At 46.8% G+C, this 14,010-nt stretch overlaps 1 protein-coding gene across 2 annotated transcripts in view; it reads right to left on the bottom strand.

Annotated features, from left to right (window-relative positions):
• SDK1 (sidekick cell adhesion molecule 1) overlaps positions 1 to 14,010 on the bottom strand; it is a 369,862-nt gene that overhangs the window by 14,547 nt on the left and 341,305 nt on the right. For both annotated transcript variants that reach the window (XM_063315194.1, XM_063315193.1), the window contains exons 38-40: positions 11,416 to 11,577; positions 10,627 to 10,752; positions 1,601 to 1,765 (exon numbers count right to left, since the gene is read on the bottom strand). In XM_063315194.1, the coding sequence (XP_063171264.1) occupies positions 1,601 to 1,765; positions 10,627 to 10,752; positions 11,416 to 11,577 (453 nt within the window). The remainder of the gene's footprint in view (positions 1 to 1,600; positions 1,766 to 10,626; positions 10,753 to 11,415; positions 11,578 to 14,010) is intronic.

Raw genomic sequence — 14,010 nt, 5'->3', positions numbered from 1 at the left:
AAACTCTTACGAAAGGGGGGCTGGAAGAGCGAGTGACCTGCATTTCCTGCTCCAAGTGTTTGTTTGCTACCTTCAGATGAGAATGCCTGCATCTCCATCTCCAAATTGAAGAAGAATGCAGCCAAGGAGCCTATTTCACTCATGCTTCCTACTTTATGAGACCCAGTTTCTGATGCCTTCCAAAGAATCTGACAAGGAACAAAGAATCAACCTCTAAACTAAACTGTGGCTATGGAAATGACAGGCGATGCTCAGGGTTGGCTTAATTGATAACTGAAAGAGGCTGCTCTCCTAGACCATTGGAAGCTACTGTGCCTGGTGTCCCTTATTCTGGGGGTTTTCAAGCAACTTTCTTTTCAAAAGTTCATCTAGAGGGAGCATTGCTACATGACATTAAATAGCTCTGCTCAAGCAGACAAACTGGGAATTATTGGCTGAGGAGAACAAGAGCTGGCTTAAAGGAAGCACCAGATCATTGCAACTGGAGTAAAATGTCCGTGTCATCCCATCACTAAGCCCCTTGTCCACTTTTCCTTGTGGGAAGCAAGAGAGTGGCTCCGAACGGGAACTCTCCTCCCTTCTGAGAGGGCCAAACGTAAGCTATTCAGGGACGGAGAAGGAAATGAAGGTGACAATTATGATGATGATGGCATCTCACTGCCACTTTTGATTACCCTCTTGCATCTTGCAGCAGCAGAGAGAGATGAGAAAAGAAGAACACTCCCTGGGCCTGCAAAACCATTTGAATTCCTCCCCAGGTGCCACCGTTTTGAACTATGAAGCTTTTTTTAAGAAGTATTTTTTCTCCCTCTCCCCCTCGCTGAAGCAGCATTCTGAGAAATGCCTCTCCAAAGCAAGTCAAAAAAGAGATTCTCAGCTAATATGAGGCAAGATCTGAGCAGGGCATTTTGCAGGGAGATACCAGTTGCTGCCAGGAAGAAGCTGTGAAATGCACCACCAAAATAGATGTTTGGGTGGGCTGGAGGCGTCTCTCTGTTGATGTTTTGCCCCCCATCAAAATATATGCAGGGGTATATCCTGCTCCAGGGGCAGGACGTAGCCAGCTTTGCTGACCTTGAAAAAGCTGAGCAGGGTTGGAGCTGAGCAATTCTTGGACGGGAGACCAGAAGAGGACCCCAGAGCTGTAGAATCTGGAATTAAAAACACCCCAGAAGACAATGCAAGCTACTTCTGCATTGTTGCTGAGAAAACACCATGGATGTGTCCATGCAGAGACCAGAAATCAAGTTTGATTCAAGAGAATCTTTAACTTTACCGTACCTGGTTCCTCAGTTTAAAAAAGCCCCCGCTCAAAAAAAAGCCGGTACCGCTTCGGTGGGCAGGTAAGGGTGTTCCGTTTAGTCATGCCGGTCACATGACCACGGAGGAAGTGTCTACGGACAAACGCCGGCTCTTCGGCTTTGAAACGGAGATGAGCACCGCCCCCTAGAGTCGGACACGACTAGACTTCATGTCAAGGGAAACCTTTACCTTTACCTAGGGTTGCATCTATGCTTCTACTCAAGTGCTCAGATGTTAATCTTCCACCGATAAAGACTTTCCCAAGTTTCCAAGGAAATGCTAAATGCAGTTTACCAACCTGAGATGGCTACAGAAGCTGCGCTGGGTTCTCCGTATCCGAACTCATTCACTGCCACCACCCGGAACTGATAGCTCACGCCTTCTTTAAGCTTGTCCAGGCTGACCGTGTAGGACGTGGCACTGCGAGGGATGTCCTTCACGAACAGGTCCCACAAGCCTTCATCTACAAAAGCAGCAAGGAGAGAGAGGGTTTGGTGATTGTCGCTGATCACTTCAGAGGAATATTCCCTGAGTGGTTGCTGTGGAAGCCACCTCTGAGCTGAGATTTACCACCGGCTTCAATTCAGATAATAACGCGTGCCCTTAGTGCACACGACCCCTTGCATGCTGTTACACAACTGACGGCCCTCTATGACTCTGCCGCGCTGGGCTGGAAATGGCTCGCTCTGGATCTCTGTCTTCACGGAGGACAGAGCGTGGTCTTGGAGACAGAAGAACCTGGATCCACTCCCTGGCATCTCCAGGTGGAAGAAAGAGGCCGGAGCTGACTGGAAGATGCTGGGCTACAGAATTCCTGTTGGATGGAGTAGCCAATACCTGTAGAAAGCTAGAATGGGTGTAGGCAGGTTTTTTCTCCTCTTGCAGGCTCCAGAAATAAACTTTCCCCGCAGAGCCATGTTAAACAGGCTAGGTTCAATTATGGCCATCTTAGGTTTAGAAGACAAGACATACAGGAAGCAAGTGAGGGGAAAGATAACCAGTGGCAGAGCCCATAGAGATACTAAGAATGGGCATTCTTGAGCTATGAAAGGTGAAAGGTGAGAGGTCCCCTGTGCAAGCACCGAGTCGTGTCTGACCCTTGGGGGGGACGCCATTTTCGCGACGCTAACCAGTCATAAAAAGCCTGATCTGGCATAAGACAACTTCACCGGTCTGGATCAAACCTTGATTATCTCAGAGCTCAGATTTTATTCTGCGGAAATCCATGAAAGGAAGAACCAATCTTATTGCTTGTTGCTGCTAGCTGCCCAGAGTTTATGTATACAAGGGGTGGCTATATCAATTTTTCAAATAAATCAATAATCAGAGACCACAGGCCCGTGAAATGCATTCTAAAATCCCTGGTAATCTTTCACTTGGCTTGAAACAAATGGTCTGGAGCCCCCTTTTCTCTTTTTCTTGCATGTTCCTGATGCAGAGACTTTCCACTAGTAGAAAATCCTCAGTTCCTCTGACTCCCGTGCCTCTAAACTTGGCTGCCCATAAATTTCAGCGGAGAAAGGCATTAGGTTCTGAGCCCCAATGACAGTGATTAATATGTTCTCCGTTGCCTGTTGTCTGATTATGGTGTTTCGCAAGCCCCCAAGGATGAGGCAGTGGGTGGGGGCTGAAGACACAACCACATTTTAGGAGTGCAACTTCATGACAGAACAGGTAATTTCTCCTCTAAAAATCCACAGTGGAGAATCATTTGCCAGCACGGATCATAAATTCAGCAAAATGCCACCCCTCAGCATTGGGATGGATTTCTGTACAGAATGCAAAGGATCAAATAAAAGACAGGGCTTTTAATCAATAATTTTACAATGTAATAAAGGAAGCCGAGAGTTTTATTTACTTCAGGAGACAGAGGACAGAGAGGCGACAACGGAGCAGATAGTTCAGGGAACTGGCAAAGAAATAAAAGCTTTGCTTTATTCGGCACAAGGTCCGTGTAATAGATAGGGCTGCCTGAGTAAATATTGAGGAGAATTCCAATCTGGGGCTGCGGGTGTGCGTGCAGCATGCTTTTAGCTCCTTGATAAAGACAACATTCCGGTGGTGGATACCATCAGAAGAGCCTCCAGGAATCGCTGTTGCTGCTAAATCCAGCCTTTCAGCCATGCTTCAACAACAGCCATGTGTCAATAGTGAAGAACAAGAGAATTCAAGTGTCTGGGAAAATCCATCAGTTCTGCCAGCAGTCGGCCTGGTTTTTGACCTGAAGCTCCCATTCTCTTCAGACTTCATTCAAGGCGATTTGACACTGCTCTTTAACAGGAATGCTTAGAGCAGGGTTTCTCAACCTTGGGAACTTTAAGAGGTGTGGACTTCAACTCCCAGAATTCCCCAGCCAGCCATGGGGGTTGAAGTCCACACCTCTTCAAGTGGCCAAGGTTGAGAAGCACTGGCTTAGAGGGTAATCTTGCTAAGGTACACGTAGTCCTTGCTTAACAACCATTCGTTTAGTGATGGTTCAGCCTTACAACAGTGCTGAAAAGATCGGCTTATGACTGGTCCTCACGCTTACAACTGTCGCAGTGCCCCCACAGTCACGTGACCACAATTTGGGTGCTTGGCAACCGATTCGCATTTATGACTGTCGCAGCATCTCGTGTCACATGATCACCATTTCCGACCTTCCCGGCTGGCTTCTGGCAAGCAAAATCAATGGGGAACTGTGTAATTTTAACGACCACGTGGTTCGCTTAATGCCTGCAGTGATTTGCTTAATGACTGCTGCAGAAAAGGTCATAAAACCAGGTTGGATTTGCTTAATGACTGCTTTGCTCAGCAACCAAAATCCTGGTCCCAATTGTGGTCATTAAGCGAGGACTACCTGCATCCCCTTTTGTCATACAGATCCTGTCTTCCATAGGTAAGAGGCCCATCCCGAGCTTTCTAAAAGAGAGTCAGGCATGGTCCATCTCACCTTTATTCTGACCAGCAGTAGAGGATCTTGTTACTTTAGGTCCCACCCTGCAAGTGGATCTCATCCCAGATGGTGGGACTTCACGTGAAGCACTCGTGCAGCTTCCACTCAGTTGTGGCCATCTCTCCTCTTACATACAACCTCTGTTTCCCTATGAAGGGTGGGATTCTGAAAGCAGCATTCCAGTTCTTTTGGCCCTAATGGGGAGCTCATTGTAACTCAATACGACTTTCCATCAAGGCGAGCTACTTTTCCCTCCTCCGAACCATTCACCCCCAAGTGTTGGAAAATTAATCTGGAAAAGGAGAAAGCATTTGCAGATCTACGGCGAGGATGAGGAGGGATCTTTTTTGCATTGCCCAGGCTGGATAGTGGAGAATCTACTTCCTGTATCCTGGTGGGGAGGCTCGCATGCAGAAGACTCATAAAGGAAGGAGTCATTTTTAAAGCTGAGGAAAAAGAAAGCTTGCCGCAGTAAATCATACTCCCCCAAAATAGGTGCTGTTACTCCCCATCAATTCTTGCTTAATGTACTGTGAGATGCAGCCCAGCTGGTTATGGGGTTACAAGAGAATTGCTCTCAATTGCTTTTTGCTTAGAAACATCTGTCCCCTTCTCTGCCTTTCCTGTTGCCTTGGATGGCCACATTTATTTGGAAACAGGGGATTAAGGGGAATAAATACTTCTTTTTTTTTAGAGCATCCTGTCGTTGCAGATGCCGCACTGCTTTCTAGCCTCTTGTCTTGACTCTAGCAGTGGGGTCAGGGAGGGAGGCTTTATGGAACTCCCCTGGATGCTGGAGAAGAGCAGAAGGCCACCCACCCTTTCTCTCACAGCCCAGAAACCCTCCTCTGCCTTCAGGTTTTATCCTTCCAGGGGGTGACCAGCGGCTCTGCGAGTCGCAGGTGTTAGAACAGACGCTGCACCAATGCAAGAGTGAGATTTCACAGACAATTAATCGGGTGCTGCGGGCTGAATCGCACCGTCAGTCAGATAACTGCAGCTTCAGGGCCGGATGGAGCAGACATCTTTGATTAATTCCTTCCACATTAGAGATGGGGCTGATGGAAACCTGCCACTTTTACGTCTCTCCGCTACCACTGGCATTTCCCCACCCTGGGCAAATGTGGCAAGGGTCACATTGTAAAACCTGGCCCATGCCATGCACGCCAGTCCACGCCGGCAGCCAAGCCTTTGGAGCAGCCTCCCGAAAGGAGCCGGGGAGAACCGCGTGAAAGTGTGAATTTATTTTCAAGGAGGAAAGGGTGAAAGCACAGCACCGATCGTTGGAAGGACAAAGATGCCAAATGAAGGCTGACAGGCTGTTGACATGACGCCTGCCGTTCAGGGGAAGAAAGGGAGGAAAAATGGCCCCGTGGGAGAGACATGCCAGGCGACCAGACTTTGCTTCGAACTGACCGGCTTGGGCTGGTTGAGGTCCATGTTTGCAATGGAATAAATGGAAGTGATAAAAAAGGCTATTGAAAAGAGCAGGAGGGACGTCTTTTCTGGAGGGGCAGAGAAGCCAAATGAAGCGTTAAATAACCCTCTGCTGAATATAAGGAGGATAGGAACCCCACCCCAAACTCTGTGTTCATGGGGAAATCTCGATTCTTCCTGCTACATGGGGGTGGAGTGGGGGGAATGAGGGACATTGTTTGCCTGCCCTGCCTGCATCCATATTGATCTGGGATGAAAGGTAGTGCATCTTCTGGGTGTTTGGGGATTTTGATCCTAGAGGAAATATATTCTTGGTTGCAGCAAAGTGCATTGCCCAGGGAATCAACTGGAGCCTTCCATGGGCTGTGGACCAGGATCTGACTATCCATATTTGGTAAATAATAAATAGTCCCACGTGAGGCACAACTTCCCTGCTTGGTCACTCTGCCAGCCCTTTATCAGAACCTCCCATGTTTTGTAGGTTGTGGCAAGTAAGGCTGACTTAGGGGAGGAAGGAACCAAATGTTTGCAGACCCTTTATCCAAGTCTTGAGGACAACCCTTACCAGGGATGGGAAGGACTCTGCTGGACCCAAGAACCTGGATTTTTCTTTCTTATTCCCTGTTGAGGCTTCCTCTATGCTCCAAGACCTATTGCAAGTGCCCCACAGACACCAGGGGCACAAAAAGGAGTAACTTTTCCTCCCCCAGATAGCCAGAAGATACTTCCTTTACAGAGTGAAGAGGTTCTTCACCAAGTTCTGCTCCCAACTTAAATGCTTTGTACCTTAATGGCGGCGCATCTTCTTTGTATGCAGAAAAGCCGAAAGACTTTGGTTAAAAGCGATCAGGTGTCAAGGGATGGGAAAAGTCATTCTCTCCCTGGATTCTGGAGAGGTTGTCCTGGGCCAGGTGGGAAAAAGACTGCTTTGATAAAAGGGCCCTGAAGAGTCACCAACCCCAGAGGAATTTTAAAGCCTTCTGAAGCCAAGTGTAATGGTATGTGGGAAAGACCTTGGGAGACGAGGTGAAGAGGTGCTGCCTAGGGAATGGTCAGATAAGAGAGGGCAGAGCCCACAGCTGGATAGTGGGTGGGGCAAAAGGCCCAGACGGGACCCTCCCTAGTCTCTTGGGCTGTAAAGGAGACTGGGGGGGGGGAGAATTGTACTTTCAGACTTGCAAGATTCTGTTAATGTAGCTTTACAATAAAGTAGAATTAGCTCATCTGGTCGTGTTTCCTGTCTGGTCTACCTGGTAAGGCTGACACCAAGTCAAGAGCTGGTTGGCTGAGGATCACGGAGGAGAGAATGGAAAGTCATGAGCTAAACTTGCCACCAAGCCTGCTGTCAAAGCTGTAGACTCTTGATGCATTCTATTTAGCTCTAATTTGGCAACTTAACTATTGGAAATTTGTAATAAATAGTGTGTCTTATTTGCTTGAACGAGCTTAACATCCTGGGGCGGAGACACCTGGTGTTCCTCAAGAGACTGGATTTGGCCTGAGGGCCCTCAGTTGCCCATTCCAGCAGCCAGGTTTGCTCATGTAAACTTCTGGCAAATTGGGAGTGGCACGCCGTGTTAATAGGCTCTGGATGTTTACGTTCTGTTTTTAAAAATCCACACAGATCCAGCTATTTCACGCCTTTTGAAATATATCGCTCCCCAGTAAGAGTGGCACTAATACTCTAAAAATATCAAGTAATTATACCTTGAAGGTATAATTACTTGATATTCTTTTGATATTCTTTTGAAATTAAGAAATTCAGAGAATATTGGGGTGGGGAGGAGTGCAGGAGGCATGCTTTTTGAGTTCCTCAGCTGAGAACTACAACCGCAGTGATGGGAAAAGAAAGGAGAGAGAGAGAGAAGGTGCAGAATGGAATGTTTAGCATAATGGAGCCTGGGAACTGGGAAGCAACTGGGAAGCAAAACCCTAAAGCAGCATTTCTCAAACTTGGCCACTTTAAGATGGGTGGACTTCAACTCCCATGCTGGCTGGGGGATTCTGGGAATTGGAGTCCACCCATCTTAAAGTGGCCAAGTTTGAGAAACGCTGCCCTAAAGTAATGGCAAGTTGTTTAAATATTGATCAAGTGCTAGCATTTTTCATCTGCCAGTTAAGGTGCCAAGATCCTCCCTCTTTTGTGGCTTGGTATGTGAAGTCAGTGGCTTGGGGTCAACCGCCAGCTGTGCATCACTGCCAACGATGAGATGCCATGCATCTTGGCCAGCCTTGGGCAAAAATAGCGACTCAGGATAAAATGATTCAACCCCCTCTTCTGCCGAGCTCTGCAACCAGACAGTGGACCGTCCAAAACACACGAAAATTTGGCATGCAAAGATATGGAGTGTTTTCAATGAAGCTGAAGCAGTTGAACTAATGTCTTTCACTTTCCCTGGATCACATTTCACACTTTGTGCAGATTCCAGCCATATAAAGGATAGGAACTTCAGTGCACCGCCACCCTGTCCACTTATTGCAAAGAAATTAATAGGATTTAAATAATCTGTGGAGGAATTGAACAACACAGTGGGTAAGGCCTGGTGGGGTCTCCTTTCCTCCCTATTTACAGATTCAATGGAGTGGGGCCAGGCTGCACAAAGCCGCATTAAGGTAGCTAAAAGCTTCCTCAGAGGGATCTTCTCAACCGCTTCCTGGCGCACCGATGTACTCTGTTCTGGTAGCTACGATGCTGAAAACGATTAGAGTGGCCTTCCTCCACCTTTTGACCCTGGAGGAACCCTTGAAATATTTCTCAGGCCTTGGGGAACCCCTGCACATTCAGGCTCAAGGATAGGCCAGAAGTAGCAAAATTATTATATTCGTTTCATGGGTAGGCCTGTACATATACATTAACAGTGTTCTACAACTAAAGGGACGCGGTGGCACTGCGGGTTAAACCGCTGAGCTGCTGAGCTTGCCGATCGGAAGGTCGGCGGTTCGAACCTGCGTGACAGGGTGAGCGCCCGTGGCTAGTCCCAGCTCCTGCCAACCTAGCAGTTCGAAAACATGCAAAATGTGAGTAGATTAATAGGTACCACCTCAGCGGGCAGGTAACGGCATTCCATGTAGTCATGCTGGCCACATGACCACGGAGGTGTCTACGGACAAACGCCGGCTCTTCGGCTTTGAAACGGAGATGAGCACCGCCCCCTAGAGTCGGACACGACTGGACTTAATGTCAAGGGAAACCTTTACCTTTACTTACAACTAACATTAAAGAATGAAACTTACTTCTTTAATGTGAAGTTGCCCAAATCGGAAATAATTTTTTAAATAAATCATGATCTCCCAGGGAACCCCTAGTGACCTCTTGTGGAACCCAAGGGTGCCACAGAACCCTGTTTGGGAAACCCTGGATTAGTGGGTGAATAACAGATCCAGTACAGGGATGATGGAAGTAGAAATTTCCTTCTTGGTAAAGTAAATCTCTACCAAAGATAGGAAGAGTTATCTCAGTATCCTTTCCCACATGGAAGCATCATCTGACGCAGGTCTTTCCTGCATATACATTGATGGAATATTCAGGGTCTTGGTTCTGGGGGAGAAGATACAGAGGTATCCCACAGTGCAAATCCCCAAGTTTTCTAATTAATATCTGTCTTGGACATTTTCCTGGGCAAGCTTCATTGAAATGAATTGAACTAGACGAACAAAATGTTTCTACAGGAAAAAAAACCAGAAGAAGCCTAGTTTCCCTTCATTTTGTTATGATGGATGGGCCATCCCTAGATAGTCTTGTTTTACTCGGAACATTAATTAATTTAAATGGATGAAAAAGTGGGTTACAAGCTCCAGTGACTGCAGGGAGGGGGGAGGGGGGGAGGAGGGCCAGCCTTGAAATGGTGATCCTTGAATGCTAAGCATGTTTCATTAACTTGGTTGTGAAAACTGTTATCAGAGCTACATTCTGGAAATTAAGGAAATACAATGGAGTACTCGAGATAAGCACTGGGATGGAAAAATGCCTGTTCTCAGCAAGAACAGGAATTTGTAGCCTTATCCACTTGTTGGGATAATGCGAGGGCTGGGGTGAGGGAATGCTGAAGGCATCTGAGAAGCTTCAATAACAGGCAGTTAAGGGAAAGTTCTAATGATGGTGGGAGGATGATTTGTCTGGGTTTCAGAGAAACAAGGTAGACCTAATGTTTAGCGAGGCCTTCTAGGAAATAATGCTTTGAAAAATTGTACAGCGTTCGGAGGGCAGCAGAAGAGAAAACACTTCTGGGAATCTAGAGGACTCATGGAGACTGGGATCAAGGGGAACCTGGGATCAAGGTGGCATCCCAACCAAGAGGAGTATTTGGGTGATGGGATCCTCATCAGTGGCACTGGAGTAGATCCAGAAGAGAACCCACCATAGAGTAACAGGGGTGCATGCCCTGAAACATAAGTGGACAATATTGCCCTGTGTCAGCCTGTATCAGGAATCATCCCTCCTTTGTGGGCTAGGGTTCTGCTCTGAACAAGCAAGTCAAGGGTTATGGACAAAAGTTCTATAGCTGGTTGTGCCTCTCTCCTTGGGCTTCTCATGAACCAGGTTGGGGCTGAATGAAGTCTAACTTCATGGTTGTCCTTGGGAGAGAAGTGCTCCTCTTAGGAGTATCAGACCCTCACTCTATCTCAAATCTTGTGAGACTGACAGACAGAGGGATAACCGTCATGAAAAAGAGAATGGGGTGGATTTTCCCGTTCTGGCCCCCTAAGAATCCGTGTCTGGGCTGTGCTCTGTGGATCCTGTACATGTAGAGATTCTGTCTCAGACAGCAGGAATCCAGAAAAGGAGCTACTTCATCATGCTGATGGCATCAAGAGCCCAGAAGGAGGGGAGCTTCAAACACAAATGGCTCAGGATGTGTTCCTAACCCAATCTCTCTCTCTTTCTTTTGTTCTAACTGGGTTTGCTCAGTCGGTTGATTTTGATGTTCTGCTGGGCAGAGACTATGACCTACCTGAAGGCCTACTTTCTATGACATAGCCAGTGATAGGCTTAACTCCTGAAGCTCCCTCTGTCCAGTATAAAGTGAGTCCAGAGGCAGTTTTTGAGACCAGCACATGCTGTGGAGAACCAGGAGATCCTGTAGGAGTGGAACAAAAAGAGTGATAGTTGAGGCAGGAGAATGAAAGAAGAGATTATTCATACTGTGCTCCCTAATTACCTTTGGGACGAGAGAGAGAGAGATCTGCCAGCCTCCAGCAAAATTGCCTCTTTGGGTAAGAGGTGAGGGTCCTTTGTACCTGGATGTGACCACCACATTTTGATCCTTGCATATAAATTAAGCCAGAATGTGTCATCAGAAAGCCCTGACTCCTATCAGGGGCAGCCTGCCAGAGGCCCCTCTCTGGCTCACTGAGTATTTCAAAGAACACGATAGCGTAAAAGATCCTTTAATGAGGATCAACCCACAAATCAAATGGAGACACTATTCTAAAGTGGTTCCTTTGGATTTTCTTCCCCTAGTGAAGGGCCATTATCCATAATAACTTCTGAGAACGTTTTGAAAATACTTCCCGCTCACCCACCCCACTCCAAAACTGCAGAATCTATCATTACAGTTTCCGGGCTGGTCCTCACATGCTGAGACTCTGTCTTAGAGACACCAGTGAATCTCGCCTTGCAACGTAATGCTCCCTCGGCTTGGAAATGCATTTTGAATCTTTGCTGTGGGTGCCGAATCAGCTCCCACCTTTGTCGTAGTTGTGGCGGTTCGTCTTTGGCAGGCCCCTCAGGTCTCCCTTACCCTCTGCTGGCCCAGCTGTGATGTTGGCTTGCAGCTCAGGTCCATAGATAATGGTCTTGGCTTGCACTCGAAACAAGTAGGTCATCCCTTTCGTGAGATCTCTGACCTTCAGCCAGCGCTGCCAATTGCCCTCGATGTCCACGGTCACCACTTTGCTCACCCCTAAAAAAATGGCCAAAAGGTGAGAGTGTTCAAAGCAAGGAAAGACTGGAAGGAGGGAAATGCGAGAAGAGGGGAAGTAAACAAGCGGTGAAACGGCAGAAACAATGCCAACTAGATTACCAGCAGAATTATCAAGCCGTTTGCCAAAGAAGTATTTCTTACAATTAGTGGGAATTTAAGTGGCAGTAACGGCCAATTTTCAGCAGAGATAAGTGTAATTAGACTCGAGGCTTGATAAGTGGAGACTGGCGAGGGGAGGGGGAAACTTACAGCGCAGTTGGGAAATTTTCAAGAGGCTGGAGATTAGCCTCGCTGATTACGCGGGGAGAGAAGAAAGAGGCGAGCAGAAGGAACTGTGGCAATGTAACTCTCTCTAAAAACCCAAACTGACGCCATGGGGGTCCTTTAACCTCATCCTTCTGTCCAATCACGCCTGGGGAGAAAACCTGCTAGGCCAAGTCTCTACTGACCAACGTCTCAAGATTTTACAGGAAAGCAAGGTGAGTCTAAGCCTTTCAGCACTTCAGATTTCTACTGCTTGTTGGTCAAGTCCTTCTAAAAGAGGGAAACAGCCAACAGCAGAGGAGAAAGAGGTGGCAGATATGTGCTTCCCTGTGAAAAGTTTGACTCGGTTTCCTTCAAATCAGCTTAGAGAGAGAGATGCTATTTTATTAAGCGTATTTATGGGGAAAATGGTCTCATAGGCTTGTGTGGAAAAAAAGAATGTCAGGAGTCACCTTCTGGGATCGAACTGCACTTCCTTTAGATTAGGATAGGCTTCTAACAGAGGAAGGTGGATGCAGGGCCTCTTCCCCTTCTGACTGAGGGCCTAAAGTCTGAAGGTTGCTTTTTGAGTTTTAAAGTTAAGTAGTGGCACCCTTGAGACTCATTAGAAAATCAATCTCTTCCCTCCCTTTCAAAATACTTCCTTATGCTGTGACTGCAGTGTTGCAGTTCGTATTCATGGAAAAGCCCAAGAGGATTTTCTCTGGCCTGGCAGTTAACTGGGTAGCCAGCAATAGCTGGCATCTCAACAAAACTTAATTCTGTTTGGGTTGGTTAAATCAAATCCAGGACTTTCCAGAGCAGCTTGGTTCAATCGCTCCTTCTAGCTGCAATTTGAGATCAGAGTCAGAGGGGAGGGGACCGGGCCAACTACATTGGGTGCCATCCACTGTCTCTAGGGCAGTGTTTCTCCACCTTGGCCACTTTAAGATGTGTGGACCTCAACTCCCAGAATTCCCCAGCCAGCCTTGAATTCTGGGAGTTGAAGTCCACAGGTCTTAAAGTGGCCAAGGTTGAGAAACACTGCTCTAGAGGGATCACCCAATTTCTCAGTCAAAGCTGGAGAACAAAAAAATCCCAACGATATTATTATTTAAAACCGTGGCGAAGAATGGCTCTAGGGTTAGTTTGTTATCATCTAATATTAGGGGAATTGAATTTTAAACAGTCTGTAAGGAGCGAGTTCAAATATGAGGAAAATCCAGCCACAGAGGAGAAGTCTGCAGGGAGCCCCTTCTTTAAAAAAGCACTTTGAAACCCTCGAAATGAGGGGCACGTCTGTATCTGAAGCAGAATGTTACAGGGAAATATAAAATAACCATTTTGAAAATATGCAGAAACCCCCAAATTCCTGAAGGCACACAGTGCAATCAGATATTTCTACATGCAAATGCTGTCTCTGGGTCTCTCCTGCACAGCTTTCCTAGAGCTTTGTCAGTTAAAGATTGCTCAAGCACCATCTGTTGTAGAGAAAACGGTGGACAAAAATGGGAAAGTATTGTTGCTTGTCCTGTGGCGTGAAAGGGGAAGCAGGCTAATGCTCCCTCTTCAGTTGCTGCAATACCAGTTGCAATCAATTCTGAACGGGAATCAAGGAAAAAACAAACCAACAGAAACCTGAGCATAGAAAAGGCCCTCAGGAACAACATATTCACCAACTCCCCAGCAAAGAAATCATTCCAACAGTTGAACTGCTGTCAGGGATAAATTTTTGAAGAGGAATGTCAGATTCTTTGGCAGCTGCCTAAACCTGAAAGTGATTCTTGCCAAGCCTGACTCTCGCAGAGTTCTCTTTAGCAAGATTTATGGAAAAGGATGGGGCGGGGTTACAAGACTTCCAGCATCTGATCTATTTCCCATTGAGAACCAATATATCCCCTTGTACATCAGGGGCAGAACTTTCTGATCGTATCTGTAATAGCCTTCCAATGATCTGGTAGGGAGGGAGGTCTCTTCCCTGACAATGGCTGTTTACATCCCACCAGCAGGTGGAATCTATTTCTAAAACATTCCAGGTAAGCAAATATTTATAGAAGATAGATAACTTGTAGGTTTTGCAGGAGACATCACATAGCAGAAGACATCTCAGTCTCTCGCAGACCCTTCTTGGGGTTCTTGGCTAAAATTTCACATTCTTGTTGTGTGAAA

The sequence above is a fragment of the Candoia aspera genome, chromosome 14, assembly GCF_035149785.1.
Source record: "Candoia aspera isolate rCanAsp1 chromosome 14, rCanAsp1.hap2, whole genome shotgun sequence".
NCBI classification, from domain to species: domain Eukaryota; kingdom Metazoa; phylum Chordata; class Lepidosauria; order Squamata; family Boidae; genus Candoia; species Candoia aspera.
This window is presented reverse-complemented; position numbering and strand designations above follow the sequence as displayed.